The sequence below is a fragment of the Talpa europaea genome, assembly GCF_964194135.1.
Source record: "Talpa europaea genome assembly, chromosome: 14".
Classification (NCBI taxonomy): Eukaryota; Metazoa; Chordata; class Mammalia; order Eulipotyphla; family Talpidae; genus Talpa; species Talpa europaea.
The window spans coordinates 5,897,881-5,918,789 of NC_140082.1; the positions used below are offsets into that span (position 1 = coordinate 5,897,881).

Here is a 20,909-nt window from a genome sequence, read left to right on the forward strand (position 1 = left end):
GTTGCCTTATATATATTGAAACAATATAAAGTTGGAGTACAGAGACTACTGATAAGGTATTGATACAGGGGTAGACAAATAGACCAATGGAACACAATAAAGAACCTGAAACAAAGCAAAGTATATATAGACTTTTGATATAGGCTAGAGGCAGCTTTTTATTTTATTTATTTTTGAAAGATTTATTTATTTATGCATACAAGAACTGGGGTACAGCCCAGAGGTGCAGGGGGTGAGAGGATCCAACAGAGACAGAGTGGGGAACAGAACAGGCGGATCAGAGAATTACAGGATCTACACCTGAGGGGAGAAATCAAATATTGTACAAAAATTAACAGCAATGTAAGAGATCAAAAAATAAAAGAAAAAAAATTTAAAAAGTAGTTTGTTTTCACTCAGAGTTGGAAAACTGTTAGTTCTAGTAATAGGAGATAAAGTCATCAATTACAAAACAAAAACTAATTGAGTACCTTTATTGGAGTCAAGAAAAATTTCACCCCTTCTATGTTTAACAAGATACTATGTTGAGGCAATACAAAGAAATACGTGTTACAGTCCTGCTTTAAGGAAAATACAATCAATACAAATGCTTGGTAATAAAAAAAGACACAAAGGGGGCCTTGCTGGTGATGCAGCGGGTTGAGTGCACAGCTGTGAAGCTGTCCACAGCCTTTGCAGTGAGAGTTCCATTTCTGGCCTGCCAGGGAGTAACCCACATGGTGCGGCAGACCTCTCCTGTCTTGCCTGCTGCTCCCCTCAGCAGTGTACTTCGGTCAGTCTGCCTATTCTGTTCCCCACTCTGTCTCTGGTGAATCTTCTCACCCTCCCGCACCTCTGGCCTGTACCCCAGATATTGTATAAATAAAAAATAAATCTTTTTAAAAAATTAAAAAGACACAAAAAAGCATAAGACAAGGTCCTCAATATGAAAGCAAAAGCTCTTTTTAAAAACCACGCACTCACACTTGTGTGTGTGTGTGTGTATACACATATACGTGCATGTATTGATTTGCAGGTATCTACATACACACTTTCATTTAAATTAAGAGCAGACTGGGAAGCATTGTGTGAAGGACCCTCTCAGGAGGTTCTGAGTCCAGGTCTAACCTGGTGAGGTGAAAGATCTAAAACTGGGCCTCCCGGTGGCGCAGCGGTTGAGCGCTAGGTTGCGAAGCTGCCCGCGGCCTTTGCGGCACCAGTTCGATCCCCGGCTGCTCCCCGGCCACCAGAGGAGGGTCTCACATGGCGCGCAGACCTCTCCTGCCGCCCGCTGCTCCCCTCAGCAGTGTACTTCGGTCCTTCTGCCTGCTCTGCTCCCCGCTCTGGTTCTGGTGAATTCTCTCACCCTCCCGCGCTTCTGACTGTACCCAGTGCATGTATAAACAAACAAAACAAAAATAAATAAATAAATATGCCTCTATTAAAAAAAAAAAAGATCTAAAACAATTCATCAATACTCTTCTAAAATCCTGCTTCTCAGTATTTCTGCTTAAGTGAAATAGAATTACAAAGAATATCAAAAGTGACCTTTACAAGGAAATAGTCTCTGAAGTGCAGTGAAGTGTATCTGCCTCAAGTTTTTTTTTTTTTTTTTTAATTTTTTAACACTGCCTAACCTGAGCTACTTTTTTCTCTCTCTGGTTGCCTGAGTCATTGTCTCCTCACCCAGTTCCCTCATAGATTTTTCATGGAGTTCTCCAATTTACTATGATTATTTTTAATAATAGATAATTTTTGTCATTTTCAGAATACACCTTCCATGTGATTTTACTGTTAGAAATGTTCTTTGATGAAGAAGTAAAGAAAAACACAGAGCATTGCTAACATTTTAACCTGGAAAAAGTAGAGTTTTTCCTAGGCCAAGGAAAGAGAATACATGGGACCACTGAACTAAGTGACTGCTAAGGTCCTTTAGGCTCTGAAAGACGTGAGAACTAAAGCCAGAGAAATTAAAGGTCACATCCTCAGTCAAACCAGACCCCACAGCTTTAAAAATTCTTAAGTCACTGTCTTGCCAGAGGTCACCTGAGAGCAGTGCATCTCAACCAGGAGCAATTATACCTGCCCCACCCCCCACCCCCAGGAGACATATGACAATAGTCAAAGATATTTTTGGTTGTCACAATTTGGGGATGGGAAGGAGGTTGCTACTAGCATCTAACAGATGAAGTTTGCTAAGCATCCTAATATACAGAAGAGTGATCATCACCCCTAATAACCATCTACCCAAAAAGGTCAATAGTGTTGAGGCTAAGCTTAACTCATTCCAAATTGTAACTCATGCTTTTTTAACTTAATAACATCTGAACTCAAATCTCAGTACATATTAGGGAAATCTGAATTACAGAAAGAAGTTTGACCTAAGATTACTTTTGTAGGCAAGAACAATACAGTATCAAGATTTCTTCTTTCTAGTTCTTCCTATGTAACTACATTCTAAAACTTCAAGCTTTTCATTAGGCAGTATGTTTCAGTTGTTTAAAAAGTGTTTGTGGGGAGAGGCTTTGTTTTTTTTTTTTGTTTGTTTGTTTTTTATGTTTTTAAATAATAAATTTTATTTTTATATTCCCCATACAACTGCAACCCCCCCATTTTGACCCCAATCCCTTCCCTCCTGCCCCCCACCCCCCAAAAAATGTCTCTGGTTCATAGTTTTTTGTTGATTTTGATTTTCACTTTCTTATAGTTATTCATTTTCCTGGTCCCTTATTTAAGTTTTCTAGATTCCTGCTATGAGTGAGACCATCTGGTATTTTTCTTTTTCTTTCTGGCTTATTTCGCTGAGCATGATCTGTGGGGAGAGGCTTTGAAACAAGATAAGCTTGCTCTAAAATTCTGGCTCTAATACTTACTATGAGACCTTAGGAGAGTCCCTCAGCCTTACTAGGATTCCATTTTTATAATAATAGACTAATAATATTTACCTCAGAGATTAGTTCTAAGTATTAACTTAAAAAATGTATTTAAAACACTAACACATATGTCTAGAATATAAGTTCTAAAAATTTTGTTTAAGGAGAGAACAAAAGTTTTCCCTTGAACTTTAAAAAGTTAAAAGTGTCAGCAAGGCTCTGTGTTTTCCTTTACTTCATCATCAAAGAACATTTCTAATAGCAAAATCAGATGGAAGGTGTACTCTGAAAATGACAAAAATTATCTATTAAATTAAAAATAATTACAGTAAATTGGAGAACTCCATGAGAAATCTTTGAGGGAACTAGCTGAGGAGACAATGACTCAGGCAACCAGAAGAAAGAAAAAATGGTAAGAGCTGGACTTTTGAAACTCCCTGCTCTGCTATTACTGTATAACTGGAATCAGTTACTTAGTGACTTTGAGCCTCAATTTCCTCATCTGTGAAATGAGATTAACATCCTTCTCACTGGTTAGTGATGAGAACCAATGACAAAGTATGTATAGCATGCAGCATAGGTGGAACACAGTAAGTTCTCAACATAAAATACAAATTTTGTTATTAAAGTGGGACCAAGAAAACCCAAACATATTTTCTACATATAAAATAATCCCATACATGTCCTGAACTACAGTTCACCTAATTTGTTTTTGTTCTGAGAGACAGTTGTACATTTCTCTTAAAAATCTTTACTGATGAGGCTAGCAGAAGGGGAGTTGGGGAGCTCAGGGGGAGGGGATTCAATGGACTGTGGTAGAGGATTATGGGTGCTCTGATGATGGATGGGGTGTGGTAACATGCATCTAAAGGGATGTAAACCTATACCTCTAAAGCATAGACAGTGTTGTAAGCCAATGTTACCACAATAAAAAAATAATGTGATAATAAATAATTTAAAAATATATTTACTGAGCTAGAAAACATATCTAGTATTCACTGAAATAGGAGAAAGATTTTTATGTAATATTTTTGGTATGGATAATTTTACAGAAGGCGTATTTTTGCTCTGTTTTTACCAATAAGTTGAAATTGCCTACATGGCCAGAAGAGCAAAACAAACATCTTTTGTTTAGCAAAGTCTTTGAACTATTTCCCAACCCCACTGGCAATTTTATCAAAATATTAACATCAGAAAACTCACCTACCATGTTTGGCATAAATATAGGCTTCGAATAACACTTTTCTTAACTTTAATAATGCATACCTCAAAAAGTCAATCTTTCAGAATTTGAAGTTATAATTAAAATAACTAGATGAAAAGGGAGACCTACTGACATTGTCTAAAATATCTTAACATATCATAATTATAAATTTACAAGTAATTTACACAATTATTCAATGAATTATAGGAAACACCTTTGTTATTTATTTCAAAGGTTAAGTCACTAAAAGTTCAAGTCCAACACAAAATGATTTTGCTTACCTCTGGAGATTTCTGTATATTCTGGAATACAGCATAGGCAATAAGTGAACTTGAACCTATAACACTGACAAAGATACAAAGACGATCATTAAAACGGGACGACTGGGGTTCCTTCATTTTTGCTATTGATTTTTCCTTTGTTTTTTCCCCGCTTTATTGATATATAATGGACAAGAAATAATTAGTTCAAAAAATATGAACTGCTTCATAAATTTGTGGATCATCCTTATGTGGAGGTCATGCTAGTCTTCTGTGTATTCTTTCCTGTTTTACTTTTTGGGCTGCTAAAGTGAGCATTTGCTATTGACTTTGCAAGTCAAAGTTATTGACCAAGCTGTCTTTTTATTTCCAGATGTTACCCCTCAATCTGTTGTTTACTGTTATTATTATCACTATTGTTACATTTTATTAATCAGAAAATATCAACATGGTAAAGAAAAGCATTTCTCTCTAACTAAAGAGTAAAAACAAATCCCCAGGGAAAGGAGAAGAAAATTTCAGAAGTCTCCAGTTTTGTTTATTCTAGATTAGAAAATCTTATTACATGAAATTAAATAAACTTACCTCAGAGTAGCCATAACAAATTGTATCCACTGTATTGCAGAAAAAAACTAAAAGAAGAGAGAATAAAATTAAACCTTTTATATTTAATATTCAACCTTACTCCAATTTTACTGTTTATTAACTATCGAAGGTGCAAGCTCTTCTTTAATGCCTAATCCAAACACATACAAGTTTCAGAAAGAGCAGAAAGACTAAACAGACCCCTGGAAAGGCAAAGTGGCTCTTTTCCCCTCCTTTATTGCTATGTCTCTGGGAAACAATGAAACGAAAGGAAAATAAAAGTGGGTAGCAAATAACCAAATTAAAAAAAAAAAAGAGTTGAATGAGACAATAAAGGTAAGCATAAAATGGTAAAGAAGTGAGAAAATTAAAATTTTGAGAGGAGAGAGAGATGTGTGGAAAGAATAACAGGAAAAGTGACAGAGAGACAAAGAAAAACTAGAATAGCAAACAGTAGAAAAGTAGACAGAAGAAAAAATAGTACAGCGAGAGATATGGTTAAGTGGAAAATACAGAACAGGGAGGAAGCAAGGGGGAGCAAAAAGGATGACAGGCACAGTTTCTCCTCTCACCAAGGCCCAGTTGTCCTCCAGAGTGCTCGCCTCCAGTAGGAAGGCCATAAGGAGTTCAGTCCCAGCTTTGCCTACACAGCCCAGTCCTTCTGCGTCAGCTTCTGGAACCGAGGCAGTGAGCAGGTAGCTCCACCCCTGGCCCAGCTGGGCTTCTCCCTACCCAATCCTGTCCTATGTCTTGAGGGCAAGGAGAGAATGTGGTGACAAGGGGGAGAGAGAGCCAAGCAGAAAGATCAAAACAAAAAAGCAGGTGACAAGGAAAGAAAGTTCTAAAAAGCACTAGAAATTTTGAGAAGGGGTAAGGAGCAGGAATAACCAAAAGTAAAGAATGGTCACAGTGAAAAGATTAAAGTTGCAAGAGAGAAATCGAATAGAAAAAAAGAGAGAGAGAACTGGGAAAGAAGGGAAGTCTGCTTAGGAACAGAAGCTGGTAATGGGAAAGAGAAATTGCAAATTCACACAATCAATACATTTTTGTAATACTTGTGCAGATAAGGGGTGACTAATGTCTGTCATATTTATTTAATACTAACGCCTTCTTAAATATTCTGTACCAAAAATTTCTATCAGAAATACTATTATATTATTAAATTACATAATTCATTTAATATACTTATGTTTATGTATCAACTTTAGGTACAACATTATGTTATGGAAGATACAAAGACAAATAAGATACCGATTCAGTAGATACTATATAGTATGGTACGAAAAATTACCTGAATAGCAAAATCTCGATTGATCTACACACAAAAATAATACACATTGACTAACATTTGAACAGAAGAACTGGTAAAATTTAGACAAAGACTGAGGGAAGGAGAAAGCAGAAGGAAGAATATTTTATTTATGTAGTTATTTATCTTCATATAATCATACTTGCAGACACTTAAGATGATTTGCGTGGCTTGAGATATTTAAACATGACTCTTTTATTCAAGTGAGATTAAGAAATCAGAGTGGAGTAAAAGACCAGACACTGTTAAACATAGTTAGGTGCTAATCATTTTGTTTATATTATTAGACAAATAAAAATGCCAGGAAATTTCTGGATCAGAAATCTCTACTACAAGGTCTTAGGAAGAGTTTTGTGGTCTCTTCAGATACCTATATAATAACGGTGAGGAGACTAATCACAGTCTCACCAAATGATAACAGAATGCTTTTGGACAAAGGACACTTGTCTCAGTGAAGAACAAATCTCAGGTTGTTCAGAGAACAACCAGACTAAATCAGTCTGTTGCTCATGACAGGAAAACTTTTCTCTTTTGGCATCTCTTCCAAAATGTTTTATATCACAGACAGACAATTATAAATCAGAGACATCCTGCAGGGAGGAGGAGGAGGGAGAGGGATCACAGGGAGGGAGGGAGGAGCACAGGGGACTGTGATGATGGAGCACAGGGGAAAGAAATTCTATGGGGACTACACCTGAGGTGGCGGGGGGGGGGGGGGAATCAAACACTGTTTAAAAATGAACAATGATGGGCCTCCCTGGTAGCACAAGGGGTTAAGACACAACCTATGAAGCTATCTGCAGCCACTGCAGCACGAGTTCAATCCTCGGCCAGGGAGCTACCCACATGGTGCAGCAGACCTCTCCTGTCTCCCCCACTGCTCCCCTCAACGGGGTATTTCAGTCCATCTGCCTGTTCTGTTCCCCACTCTGTTTCTGGTGAATCCTCCCACCCCGCACGCCTCTGGCCTGTACCCCAGTTCTTGTATACATAAATAATAAATCTTTAAAAAATGAACAGTGATGTAAAAAATATATAAAAATAAATTAAAAAAATAAAAGGTTTTATATCACTAACCAACATTTGGGGATTTACTTATTTCCATTTTTCTCTTTAAATTAGTCCCTTGTCTTCTATACCATCAGCATTGATCCCAACCAGTCCATTTCCTCTACTTTTTTTTTTCAAAATGTACTTTAAACTAATCATGACTAGAAAGTCTTTCCTGATGGGTCACACTAACTAGGTGTATCCAAAGCATTTACATCGTCAGAAGCGAATAATTTAAAGTCTAAATGTCTTGAAAAGGGGTTCTTAAGACAGCTAATAACCCCGTACTGGCCACAGGAAAAAACAGAAAATTCTTGAGTTTTATTTTCAAGACTGTCCCCTGCCTGGGCTTAAACTATCTTATTAACTACTATTTCAAGAACACTCTCCAGTAGAACTGGTCATTATGCTCATTACCACTTCTGCTCCCTTCCCACTGGTTCTCCACCTGAAATGTTCCTTTTTCCAAGGCTTAATTCTGTTTCCACCGCCGACATGATGCCTTCTTTAACTATCTTAGTTCACAATGGTTTCCCTCTTTTCTAACTTGTATTATCTATGTAGCTTATTGTGTTTAATAATTAGGGTAAATTGGGGCCTCCCTGGTCGCACAAGGGGTTAAGTACAGCCCTGTGAAGCTATTCCCAGTCAGGGAGCTGACCCACAGGGTGCATCAGACCTCTCCTGACTTGCCTGCTGCTCCCCTCAGCAGTGTATTTCAGTCAGTTTGCTTGTTCTGTTCCCCGCTCTGTCTCTGGTGAATACACACGCGCGCGCACACACACACAGCCCGCCTTGTACCTCTGGCCTATACCCCAGTTCTTGCATGTATAAATAAATTTTGAAAAATAATTAGGGCAAATTGAAACTTCTCCAAAATGACCCACCCTGACACACACTATGGGACTTTTTCTCAAAATGTTTATCCAATCAAAGTGGTCGCCCAAGATTGGACCCTATTAACTTCTGATGATCACTGTTTTATAGACACACGCGTTTAATGAACACATACAGTACTGAATATGCTGTTTAGTCCCTTATAATGTATAATTTATTCCCTTACCCTTACATCCATGTGTCCAATCTTGTGAATTCTACTCTGCCAAACTTTCTCTCCCCTGTTCTACCTCGCTGTTATGTGCCATTGCAAGACCTTAACCTCTTCCAGGTAGACTACGGCAATGGACCCTTCTAGATCACTCCTTGCTGGGACCAGCCTTTAGCCTTTGTCCCATAAATGTCTCCTCTTCCAGCTCGAAAGTCATGTGCTGTCAACGACTTACCCTGACATTCCTGAGCAGGACTGACTGGCTCCCCAACCGTTTTCACAATACTGCAATACACTTTCGTCTTATTTTCTACCAAGTGCACTGTGATGGTTCTATCAGTAATCCTGTCCGCTCCGCCCGACGTGGTGAGTGCCCTCAGCACCGCGCTGTTCCTTCTAACTCTATTCTGTATTCCCACAGGCAAAACAGAAAACAAAAAACAAAAATGCTGCCCAGAACAAAAAAATACCCGTTGAACAGAAAAGTAGGAATTTTTTTCCTGTTCCTGGAACCTAGGACCTCGGTGTGTGGTTCTCGGTTTCCAGCGAGGCTGTCTTTCTGGGGGCCTAGTGCCAGGCCTGGTGCCTCAGATACGAGGCCGTCACCACACAGACTGAGGGCGCAGCGGCAGGGCCCCACCCCCACCCCGCCTGCACGCTGACTAGCTGCGGGGTGCCGACTAGCCTGGGCTACCGACTAGCCTCAGGGTACCGACTAGCCGCGGGGCGCCGACTAGCCGCGGGGTGCCGACTAGCCTCGGGGTACCGACTAGCCGCGGGGTGCCGACTAGCCTGGAGTACCGACTAGCCGCGGGGCGCCGACTAGCCGCGGGGTGCTGACTAGCCGCGGGGTGCAGCTGAGGGAAAGGGGACCCGGCTGAAGGAAGCCGCGGCAGGCCCGCCTGAGGCGAAGTGGGCCGACCGAGGGCTGCAGCAGTCTGACTGCCACACGACCGAAGGTAGCAGACGGTCCCGAGCGACTGCCTGACAGAACAGAAGCAGGAAGGAACGACGGCTAGCCTCGCCACCCTCGCAGAGGAGGGGAGACGGCGAGCCCGGAGCCGCACACACGCCCGGCGCACGCTTCGCGCCTCAACTCTCCTCCCGCGGAGGAGCACGGGAAAAGAACGCGTCTAAAGCCGCGCCGCGCCGAGTGCGCATGCGCGACAGCCCCGCCCTCCTGTTTCCCGCCTTCCGGCTCGTGCGTCCCGCCTTCTCACCCCGAGTGCGTGCGCGCCGCCGCGCTGTTACCCCGCCCCTCGCGTGGCCCGCCCCGTCGCCCTCGGCGGGCGCGAGCCTCCGGCTGTGCACGTGCGCGCGCCGGGCCCGCCCTCCTGGTCACGTGGCTCCGCGCGGCGCGCTCCGGCGCAGCCTCCCAGCTCCGGCCCCGGAATCCGGCGTCATGGCGGCCGCCGCGCCCCGCGCTGCTGCTCTCGCCCCGCTGTTCCCCCTGCTGCTCCTCCTGCTGCTCTCCGCTCCGCACGGCGGCAGCGGCCTGCACACCAAGGGCGCCCTTCCCCTGGACACAGTCACTTTCTACAAGGTAACGGGGCGCGGCGCGGCGCGGCGCGGGGGCCGGCCGGGCTGCGCGCGGGGCCCCGGGCGAGGCGCCCCGTCCACCCGCGCACGGGCCGTGGGCGCCCGGGGCCCGGGTCCTCATTGTGGAGCACCTGGCGGCGGCGGTCCGGCGGCCCCTCCCTCTCCTCGCGGGGAGGCGGTGCTGGCGAGGTCCAGTCTCGGAGGCCCACGTGGGAGGCGGGGAGGGCGGGGGACCGTGTTTCTGTGCCTCTCTTCTTGGGGGGGGGATTGCCGCCCGCCTTGCGGAGGCGTGCAGGGCTCACATACCCTGCGGCTTCCAGAAGCGCGCGAGCGTTAAGGGTCAGCTGTGCTCCAGCTGCCTCGAAAGGAATAGCTGGGGCCTGGGAACGAGGTGAATAAAATTGATCAAGGCATGGAAGGATTCTCCACTACCCACCCACCATATCTGCAGATCTGGGGGTCCTGGCCCGTAGTAGATGGACACTGTAAATGCTGAAGACTGACTGCAGTCTCAGCTCCCTCTTGTTCCTCCTGACTTTCCTCACTGGTGGCTTTTAGCTCTGTCTGTGGGATGGTGGGCACGCTAAATATTGAGAAAGAGCCAGTCGTCTTATTTTCATAATGTACCCCTTGCCGGGAAGTGAAACCAAAAAGTGGAACTTTAAATCTCTCAAGTGGTTGAACTTTTTGTATTTTCAAAAGGGTTCTTGTCACAGATCTGGAACTTGTGGCTTACTCAAGGCCAGGTTATAAGAATTTTGAAGTGTTGCTGTGGCACAGAGCACCCTTTGCGCCTTCATGGACAAAGGGACTCCCCTGACCCTCAAACGTGGGAATGGGATAGCGTCATGGCCAAGTGTGACATAGAGGGAAACTTGGCACTAACAGTATTTACTAACCAATTGGTGCCTCTCCATCCTTACTGCTACCACCAGTCTAAATGCCAGGACCCTATCTGATTTTTTACAGCACTCCTTAAGTTTCTTCATGTCTATTTTATTGTCTCCAGCACGAGGCTATTACATACTTGTGTTTTGTTCACTGATCACCTGCCCAGTCAAACAAGTTATCTGTCAAATTGAAAATTCTCAGTATTTGTTGAACGAATGAGCCAATGTTTTCTCCAGTTCCTTTCTAAACCTCACGCTCTCCCATCATCCTTGAACAGAAGGAGCTTCCTAGCATTCTCATGGCCAGTGTCCTTGTTCCGTGCTTTAACTTTCAGTGATTCCCTGTCTTTTTTTGTTTTTTTTTTTTTTCCTTGCTTTTCACCATCACTAGAAATAAGAGAACCTGTTTTCTTCACTGTTCTGTTTACTTAGAACAGTACCTGGCACATAATAGACTCTTAGTATCTTTTTAATTCAATGGATGAAGGAATATTGAATTTATTTGTTCCTTGAAGGAGCAGGTTGGCCAAATATAGGTTATGGTGGAGCCAATTCCTCAAGGATGAGAGGAAAGTAGGTTTCTAAAGCCATTAAGAGATACAGATGGAGTAAAAGAACAAGAATAAAGTCATTGTGCAAATGTTTGCCATTAAAAAAACCATTATGCCAGTGGATAAGAAGGTTAAAATAAAAGATGGGAGCGTGATTCTATTTCAGAATTAGAGCACTGAATGATTATTAATGTTTTCCATAATACAGATATAAGCTGCTTGAATGTGGGAATCCTGCTGTGCTTTTACTTTTTTTTTGGCTGTATGCCCCACACTGTTGTGCACTAGGATACAGCAGAAAGCAGATCAGACAGGGTCCTTATTCTCATAAGTGTACGTTCTAGTGGAGAGGACGGGCAACAAACAAGCAAATCATTTCAAAACATGATTAACGCAGTGAAGAAAGCAGAGCAGCATGGCATGATGGAGGATCAGGGAATGAAGCAGTATTAAATTAAGAGTGCAGGAGGCCTCCCTGTGTGTGAGGGGGGGAGGGGGTTGGGTGAGTCTGAACTGAGCTGAGATCAGTAAATAATAAACAAACCACCATGAAGGGACTGGGGAAGGGCATTCCAGCCAACAGACAGCATGTGTAAAGGCACTGAGTGTGGAAATAAATGTGATGTGTTGAAATTGAAGTAAGGCCAGTTGGGCCAGGAGGGATGTGATCTGATTTATATTTTAAGTCTTCCTGATTTTTAGGTCCCCAGAGCTCAGACTTTTGGGGTTCAGTGACCACTTAAACACTGCCTGTTCTACTGGCTTTTCTCCCTTTTCTTGTGCCCCCTGGAAATGTTAGACATTTTTAAAACCAAATGGACATCAGCATACAGTAAGTAACAAGGACCAACCAACAAAAACGAATGATGTCAGCTTGACTTAGGACAGTGATTGCCTGCGATGAAAAACTGGCCAGCGGGGATCACTTTGATTAGAAAAACAAAAAGTTGTGGGAGGAGGGAAGGACTGTTACTGACCACAGGCAGTTGTTAGGTAAAATCTGTGCATTGGGAAAAACCATCAAAAGAAAGTCCTTGGGATTCCTCAATAAATTAAACAGAAATACCACATGACCCTGACGGTCTACTCTGGGTATTTATTCAAAAGAAATGAATAGAGGTGTTCAAACACAAACTTGTATGCCAGTATTCATAGCAGCACTACTCACAAAAATCCAAAAGATGCTAACACCCCAAATGTCCATCAGCTGATGAACAGATCATCAAAATGTGGCCTATCCACACAATGGAACATTGGCCATAAAAAAAGAATGAAATACTGACTTATGTTGCAACATGGGTGAGCCTTGCGAACATGATGCTAAGAGAAAACAAACAGACTCGGAAGGCCGTACGCTGTAAGCCCCGTCACAGCAGCCCCGAGGGACACAGAGCAGATTTGAGTTGCCAGCGACTGGGCAATGGCTGCTTACTGGGTATGGGGCTCCTTTTTGAGTCATGAAAACTAGATAAATGATGGTTACAAAATCTTGTGAATGAACTAAATCCCACCAAATTGTACACTTTAAAATGGTGACTTTTATGTGGTATAACATTTTACCAAAATGAAAAATCTTGGCCCTGACAGTTCCGTACCTAGGGATCCAGCCAGAGGGGACTGTGCACTGGGAAGGGGACGTTGTCCCCCGTCTGACCGCTCAGCAACTCTGGGAGACCTGAAGTGGCAGACCTTGAACTCTGGGCCCTTTAGCCAAAGTATCCTCTATGGTGCCAACTTCTTTATAGATGCTTGGTTGGTTAGTTGGCTGTTGTCAAATTTCTGGCTCATTGTTTACCAGGAAAGGCTCCCTGGGAGGATGGGCATGATGGGGGCCAACATGTATGTGCTGAGGGTTTCCCCTGCCTTCCCTAAAGGGCCAGTGGAGAAGAAGGCCTTAGAGCACCTGCAGCTTTGTTATTCTAGACGGGTTTGTAAATGTCTTTGAGCGTGAACAAGTACCTAATGAGGCACCCAGCACAAAATAGGCACCGCTAAATTATTAAATGAATCACTGGGTGAATGAGTGAATAAATATTAGTATGTGAGAACGTGTTTTCTTTGTGGGCTTGGTTTCCACTGTTTCTTAAACAGGGGTGCCTTTGGGGAAGGGATTAGCTCCAAAGGTCCCTGGAACCCACACTTGCTCAGCTCTATACGCCCTCAGGTCATTCCCAAAAGCAAGTTCGTCTTGGTGAAGTTCGACACCCAGTATCCCTACGGTGAGAAGCAGGATGAGTTCAAGCGTCTGGCTGAAAACTCGGCCTCCAGCGATGATCTCTTGGTGGCAGAGGTGGGGATCTCAGGTATGAAGGAGCTCAGATGCCTGGGGAGGGCAGAGAGGGAGGAAGTAGGAATTAATTTCTCTAACTGTAGGGGAAATGCCCAGTACTTTTCTAACGGAGTCACACACAAGGAGTGTCCATGGGGCATTGACCTCTCAAAGAATCTGGTGCCCCTGCCAAGCTCAGCTTGAGCAGATTGTGTGACCTCAAAACCTCAGCTCAGCCTTTCAGGTACCTGAGGGGAGGGAATCCACCGTCCTCACCCTCCATCCCACACTAAAGTAAGCAGACTCCTTGCACAGGGGACTGTTGAGAAAGGGTGTCTGCCTCCTAGGGGACATGGTATTACTCCATCCTCGTTTTCGTTCTTTCGTACCAAAGCTATTAGGTGTGACTTTAGCCCAAATCCACCAGAGCTGCCATTAAACTGAAGGCAGCTTTCAACCACAGCGACAGGTTTAAATAATAATAGTTGCCAGCTTTGAGTGATCTATTATCCATAAAGAGGTAATTCCTTTTTAATCTTCACTGGAAACCCTGCCTGAGAAGTGAGACACAGTATCTCAGTTTTACTCTTGAGGAAACTGAGGCTTAAGGGGCCTGATGGCATCTCAGGCCATGGAGCAGGAAGTGCACCCACAGCCCTGCACGTACAGGCGTCGCTGAGCTCCCTCCAGCTGGGTGCCTCCAGTCCCGAGTGGATTCCCTAGTGAATTTGAGAGTCTGATCCTGGGTGCAGATGGCCAGCCCATTTCCAGAGCAGTCAGTCATTTTTCTCAACCATGAGTCCATTCCTTGGGGCTTTAGTAATAATAATAGCGGACACTTATCAGCTGTTTACCGTGTGCCAGGCCACTGTGCTAAGTTTTTACACGTATTTCATCCTTGTGACAACTGTGAAGTACTCTGACCCCCGTTTTTCAGATGAAGTGGATGCTTAGCAGAGAAATGTGCTCAGGAACAGAGTGGCAGAACTAATAATGTGATAGGTAGTCTTGGCCATTCTCCTTGGCAGGACGTAGGAAACCAGTCATCACAGCATCAGTCCTTCGACCTGCTGTTGACAGGAAGGATGTTGCAAATGCTTAAAGCTCTACAGGTTAAGTGTGAAGTCTACAGGTTAAGTGCACATACCCCTCCAGCCCCTGGGGACAGTGTTCATTATCTACCACGTAACCCCCTTCTCACTACGCTCCAGCTGTATTGGCCTTTTTTAATCCCACATAGGCCTGGCTCGTTCATGCCTCCAAGCTTTTACACTTGCAGGCCGTTCTTCCTGAGAGATAGGAAGAACTCTCTCCTGATCTTCTTTTGTCTCTTTTTGATGTTCAGGCCCCTCAGCTCATGCCGTTGCCGCAGAGAGGCCTTCCGTGACCACCTGAGGTGGGCCTTCTTGTCCAGTCCCGGTCACATCACACTTTATTTTCATCATGGCACTAATCACTTATGCTCATTTGCTTATTGTCTCTTTACCCTTGAGGTCAGAGACCTTGATACTTTTAATCAAAACTAGATGCCCATCACTTAGAGCAGTACCTGGCACAGAGTGGGCATCTAATATTCAAGATTCCCATTAAATGACTTGACTAATGCCACAAGGGTAGGGATTAGCATAGGAGGAATTGAGGCACAGGCAAGATTTCTTCCCTTCAGCCTAGACAGCCCTCACAGTGATCACCTGGCCTGTGCTTCTTGTCTTCTCATGTCTGGTTTCTGTTCACAGATTATGGTGACAAGCTGAATATGGAGCTGAGTGAGAAATACAAGCTGGACAGTGAGAAGTACCCAGTCTTCTACCTCTTCCGGGATGGAGACTTTGAGAACCCAACCCTTTATAGTGGGGCAGTTAAGGTGGAAGCCATCCAGCGCTGGCTAAAGGAGCATGGGGTCTACCTTGGCATGCCCGGTTGCCTGCCCGCATATGATGCTCTTGCTGGGGAGTTCATCAAGGCCTCTTCTGTGGAGGCCCGCCAGGCCCTCTTGAAGCGAGGGCAGGACAACCTGGCAGATGTGAAAGAGACTGAGAAGAAGTGGGCCAAACAATACCTGAAGATCATGGGGAAAATCTTAGACCAAGGTGAAGACTTCCCAGCGTCAGAGATGAGCCGGATTGCCAAGCTGATTGAGAAAAACAAGATGAGCGACAGTAAAAAGGAAGAACTCCAGAAGAGCTTGAACATCCTGACTGCCTTCCAGAAGGGGGCTGAGAAGGAGGAGCTATAAAAAGGCACGCCAGCGTTTTGGGGGGGTGGGGGTAGGGAGAGTTACCTACTGGCTGTCAGGTTCTCCTGGGATTTGATGGTGTCGAGGAAGAAGTGGCAGTATACTGGAAATCTGAGTATGCCCGGACACTGCTTGGGACATCTCTAGAGCCAGTCAGGGCAGAGCTGGAACACTTATTCAGAGGGCTTGTGAAATCCCCCCTCTCAGAAGGCATTGGTGCTATAAAGAGTGTACTGCCCAGGTCCTTGACAGATGTAATTCTGATCCAATTAAAGTTTTGTTGTTTTGTTTAAGTGGATCTGGAGCCATTTGGTTTTCCTTTACAAATTATACTTTGCCCTGGTGACCTGCTTTTCCCTTCTGAACTTATTTTGCATTCCAAGCTGGTATAAACTCTCCTGGTAACACTAGAAACTGGTGCCAGCTCAAGGCCTGTCTGTTACTTTCCACTGGCATTGTTTCAGCTGGCCTGATTGTGGTTAGTAAAATGCATGGTCCTTAAAAATTGAATGACATTAATGAACCTTGCTGTAGTTACTTTCCATATTCCATGAGATATTTATAGCAACTTCTTAGTTTTACTGATATAATTGGGTGGGATTTTGAATAATTGGATTTAGACAGCTGAATAACAATCCAGTTTGAAAGTTTTTCAAAAGAGATTTCCACCTGTTACTTTGTCGGTCACTCCGCTATGTACCAGCTTTAAGAGCAGAGTGGGAGAGCATTGCACTGACTCAAGTCTGCTGTCAGGAGTAGTGAATAGTTACCTGCAGTGGTAAAGCTTCATTACACCCCCACTTTCATATTTAGCTATTTTACCATATCATTGCAGCTCCTTGAAATGTCTGATTACTCTCACACAAATTTAAGTTGAATGGAGTGAGCAAACAGTCTTAAATTGTTGGTGTTCTGTCACTTAGGCCTGATTGGTATTTAAAGTCATTGCAAATGAAAACTGCAGGAAAATCCATGTACTGAATTGAATGGAACAAAAAATTACAGGCTAATAGTTCCAATCAGACATAAAAACTGATCAAACTTAATTGCTTGCTAGTAGCCAACACATGTACTCTCTACATTTGATTAAGAATATAACTTTCAGGGCCTCCCTGGTGGTGCAAGGGGTTGGGGCGTGGCCTATGAAGCTATCTGCAGCCACTGCAGCACGAGTTCAATCCCTGTCCAGGGAGCTACTCACATGGCACAGCAGACCTCTACTTTCTCGCCCGCTGCTCCCCTCAGCAGTGTATTTCCGTCAGTCAGCCTGTTCTATTCCCTACTCACCCCCCCACACCACTACCCCAGTTCTTGTGTGCATAAATAAATCTTTAAAAAAAAAAAAAAAAAGGTGTCACTTTGTTGAGTCAAATGCCCATATTCCCCTTACTCATCTAAATTAAAAATTTTGGAAGACTTTTGGGTATTTCTCACCAGTAAACTTCACTTAGCTGTAGTTTTTGCTCATCTATGTAAAACAAGGTCACTTCCAAAGACAGTCATCTCTTTTGGAAATTAGAATAAGACAAATGGCAGATAGGAAAGAAAACTAAAGGCACTTAGTCCCTGCAGGTCTCATCTTGATTTTCAATTCTGCAAGTGGCAACATACCAGGATACTTCATTGGTTGGCTCCAGACTGGAAATCACTTATAAATCTAAGGTCTTGAAAAAACAGGGCTATATTAGACAGGAGTAAATTATCATACAGCAGAAACTTGCCAAATATTTTTCATTAAAGAGAGGCCCTGCTTATAGCTTAGACTTTCCAGATAACCTGAAGCACATAAGACCCTGGATCAAAGTCCTGTTGTTAGAAACTTACAAGTTAAACAGGACCAAGAGTTAAAATATTTACAAATCACTTGATATTTGATGCCACCTGCCCGCCCCCGCAAAAAACCCAGAATTGCATCAGTAGAGATTATTAGGAATCTGGGGACTTGAACAGGACCTTTAAAACAAAAAGATGGTGTGGAGGGTTCTGGATTTCAGCTCATTTCATCAATGCTTACAAGGGATTCGGTGGCTCCCTGGTGGTGAAAGGGTTTAAGTCTCAGCACTATCACTACCACTGCAGCATGAGTTTGATCACCAGCCAGGGAGCTGACCCACATGGCGCAGCAGACCTCTCCTCTCGCCCACTGCTCCCCTCAGCAGTGTGTTTCAGTCAGTCCGCCTGTTCTGCTCCCCACTCTGTCTCTGGTGAATCCTCTCATCCCCCGCCCCCGCCCCCTGCAGGTCTGTACTCCAGCTCTTGTATGCACAAATAAAATAAATGTTAAAAAATAAAAAAGTGGGATTCATACACAACCCTTACCTGCGTTTTAGATGGTAGACTTATCTGCAATAACTACTTTTCTCATGTAAAGTGGTAGTTACTAGGATGTATGGAAGCAGGACATTTGCAGAAAAACTGCTCCCTCCTCAAGTATAAAATGCTGCAGGTGCCCCACAAGTCATTTTATAAGCACTTGGCTCAGTTGATTCCCCTCCATCTGTCATGTGAAGTATAGGTCTGCATTGAGGCAATAACATCTAAAAAATGAGGAACATGAAAAAGTATAAACCAGAGCAAACCCTTTTTGGTAAAGTTAAAAAAAAAAAAACACTAGCATAGAACTCACAACTGATGAAGCAGGCAAAAAAACCTGACTTTTCAGGGTTCAAAATGGGGCATTTGCTATCACAAGACACTAGGAGAGGAAAACTAATTTCTGCACTATATTAGCAGCATGTTGAACTAATGATCTTAGTCTTGAGGCTCATGTAGTCCTGGATAAATCATATCAACCCATCTGGAATCCTCCGATAATTTCTCACTGAATTTAGAAATCTTGCTCCTTCCCCCTGCTACAAAGTCCTGAATGCTCTGGTCCTTGCTCTCTTCTATCGCAATCCCTATTCCTTTCATTAAATCCCAGCTACTTGAGCCTTTTCTTCAGTCTCTGGAACATACTCAGCAGTTTCTTGTTTGGGGGTCTTGGCACTTGCACCCCCTTTTCCATGGCCAACTCAGATAGCACCACTTGAGAGATCATCCTGACAGTATCACGTCCTGATTTATTTTATGAAACAGAACTTAATAATAAACCAATACTAGTCTCTTCCCCCACCTCGACCACTAACTAGGATGTAAGGTCTCATTTACCATCACCTCACAGCACCTGAAATGGAATCTGGCACATAGTAAGTACTTGATACCTGTATGCTGAATTAGTAAATGCTAGCATGCAAGGTACTACTTTGAACAAAAAGTCTAGTGACCTTGGAGCAAATATTTTAAATTCACAAATATAATTTTGATGGGGAATATAATACTCAGTACAAAATTGAGATTAATTATGTCATTCAAAAAGTGTGTCTTCTATGGATCCAAACAAAATCAGCCAGGCAAGAATGCCAACTTAAGATGTAGGTTTTATAAATTAACCCAGTAAATTTACTATGCTTCACTCAATTCTGATGAAGGAAAAATACTTTCCATATTAAATATGTAGATAAGAGTTTCAACAACAAGACCGTAGATACATTGAAACCCCCTTTTATATTAAAAGTTAAAATGAAAGACAATCCAGATCCAACAGTGATTGCAAAATATAATGCAATTTTGAACAATTAAAATTATGAAAATATACAAAATAGATGGGTGACACAGCTAGGCATTTGTACATTTTCCATTATGTGGAGAACACTAAAAATTTATCTACCTTTTATCCACATCAGATAAACAACCAAATGTTGCTTTGGAGAATCTTAACTTAGGATCTCAGTAGTATAAAAAGCAGTAATTTTTCAGTCTGTAAACAGTAGTCAGTCGTGTTTTTTTCTCATTTGTTTTTTTTTTAAATATCAACCACACAAAAACAAACAAACAAAAAAAAAACCCACACAAACCAAAACAGCAGCAGCAGCAGCAATGGGTTATTTAGGAATTCTCTTCAAATACCAATGACGTACAATTGCTAGAGAGGGTGACTTTACTCATGTAAGAATATATATATATATATATTTTTTTAACTGTACACAATTTATAGTGCATGACAGTTTCAAAAGAACAGATCAGTAAAAGATATTGGCCATTTCTGCATAATTTCATTTTTTTACAATTATCTCAAAATGTAAGAGGTTGGATCTAATTGAAATGCTACATTTAGTAGGAAAATCAGCAAGTACCAGAGGAAACATTATTTGTCACTAAAACCAGTGGAGGTCCCAGAAGCCCCTAGACAACTATCAGCGGGGAACACTGGAGTCCCACATTGTCCCTGAGGCAAGGCTCGCCCGGGAGTACAGGTGCTGAATTATTGTGGTCATTTGATGGACTTGTTTCAAAGAGCATTTCTAATTCTATGTACAGTATTTTTGGACATTCAAAGAAACGTCATTTTAAGAACACATGCCACAAACACACAAAGCTCCATCAAAATGGGCCAGTTTTATGAAATTATGATATGTTGTCATTAAACTATATTCAGAATCAGTCAGAATTTTCAATTCATCTTGTTCAAGGCAGTTCTTCCTTTTGGGATGGGCTGCAACAGCTACCAATTTACATCAAAAATATTTTTAATTACTTGGACTAGGATTCCCAACAAATCTTATTTTGAACAGGTAATGTAATTTTTTTCTTAAAAAATTCCTTTCAAGTTTAAACAGTTATTAATCGCCCTATCAAACTGTGAGTCTAAGATGAGAGGACACAATGCAGTTGTTTTGCATACAGAGATTTTCCAAGCTGTCTTTTGCTTTTAAAAGAAAAAAAGCATCACATTTTCACTGTAAAGGTTAGTTGGAAAGAACTTTTAAGATCAAGACCAATCCTACGTCAGTGCTTGAAATGCCTCATCAAATTCATGTCTTTGCTCTTACAGAATTGCTAACTTTAACAGTATTTGGGTACAAAAGACCAAAAGAGAAGCACAGATTTAAACACAAAAAGTTATCAAAGCAATTGTATAAACTGTATAACATTTTCAAGAGCAATGTTTAGCTTTTTGTCAGACCAACCTCTGAAGCTGTAGTCTTGGGGAGCTCCAGATGAACAATATAAACGCCATCCTGATGCCATTCTCAAGCTCAAAGAATGTAAACAGAACCTCAGGCCCAAAGAGTTA

The 20,909-nt window shown here is 42.7% G+C and overlaps 2 protein-coding genes across 2 annotated transcripts in view; one reads left to right on the plus strand and one right to left on the minus strand.

Annotated features, from left to right (window-relative positions):
- TMEM116 (transmembrane protein 116) overlaps positions 1-7,757 on the minus strand; it is a gene marked incomplete at both ends in the record, with an annotated part of 53,825 nt that extends 46,068 nt beyond the window's left edge. The window contains 4 exons of the mRNA XM_084253190.1: positions 4,338-4,401; positions 4,902-4,948; positions 6,193-6,216; positions 7,698-7,757. Of these exons, the coding sequence (XP_084109316.1) occupies positions 4,338-4,401; positions 4,902-4,948; positions 6,193-6,216; positions 7,698-7,757 (195 nt within the window). The remainder of the gene's footprint in view (positions 1-4,337; positions 4,402-4,901; positions 4,949-6,192; positions 6,217-7,697) is intronic.
- Positions 7,758-9,710: 1,953 nt separating this feature from the next.
- Positions 9,711-15,793, plus strand: ERP29 (endoplasmic reticulum protein 29; the record flags this gene model as incomplete). Its single annotated transcript, XM_084253080.1, has 3 exons — positions 9,711-9,851; positions 13,453-13,591; positions 15,294-15,793. 3 exons carry the CDS (start codon positions 9,711-9,713, stop codon positions 15,791-15,793), a joined length of 780 nt encoding a protein of 259 aa, XP_084109206.1.
- Positions 15,794-20,909: the final 5,116 nt, after the last annotated feature.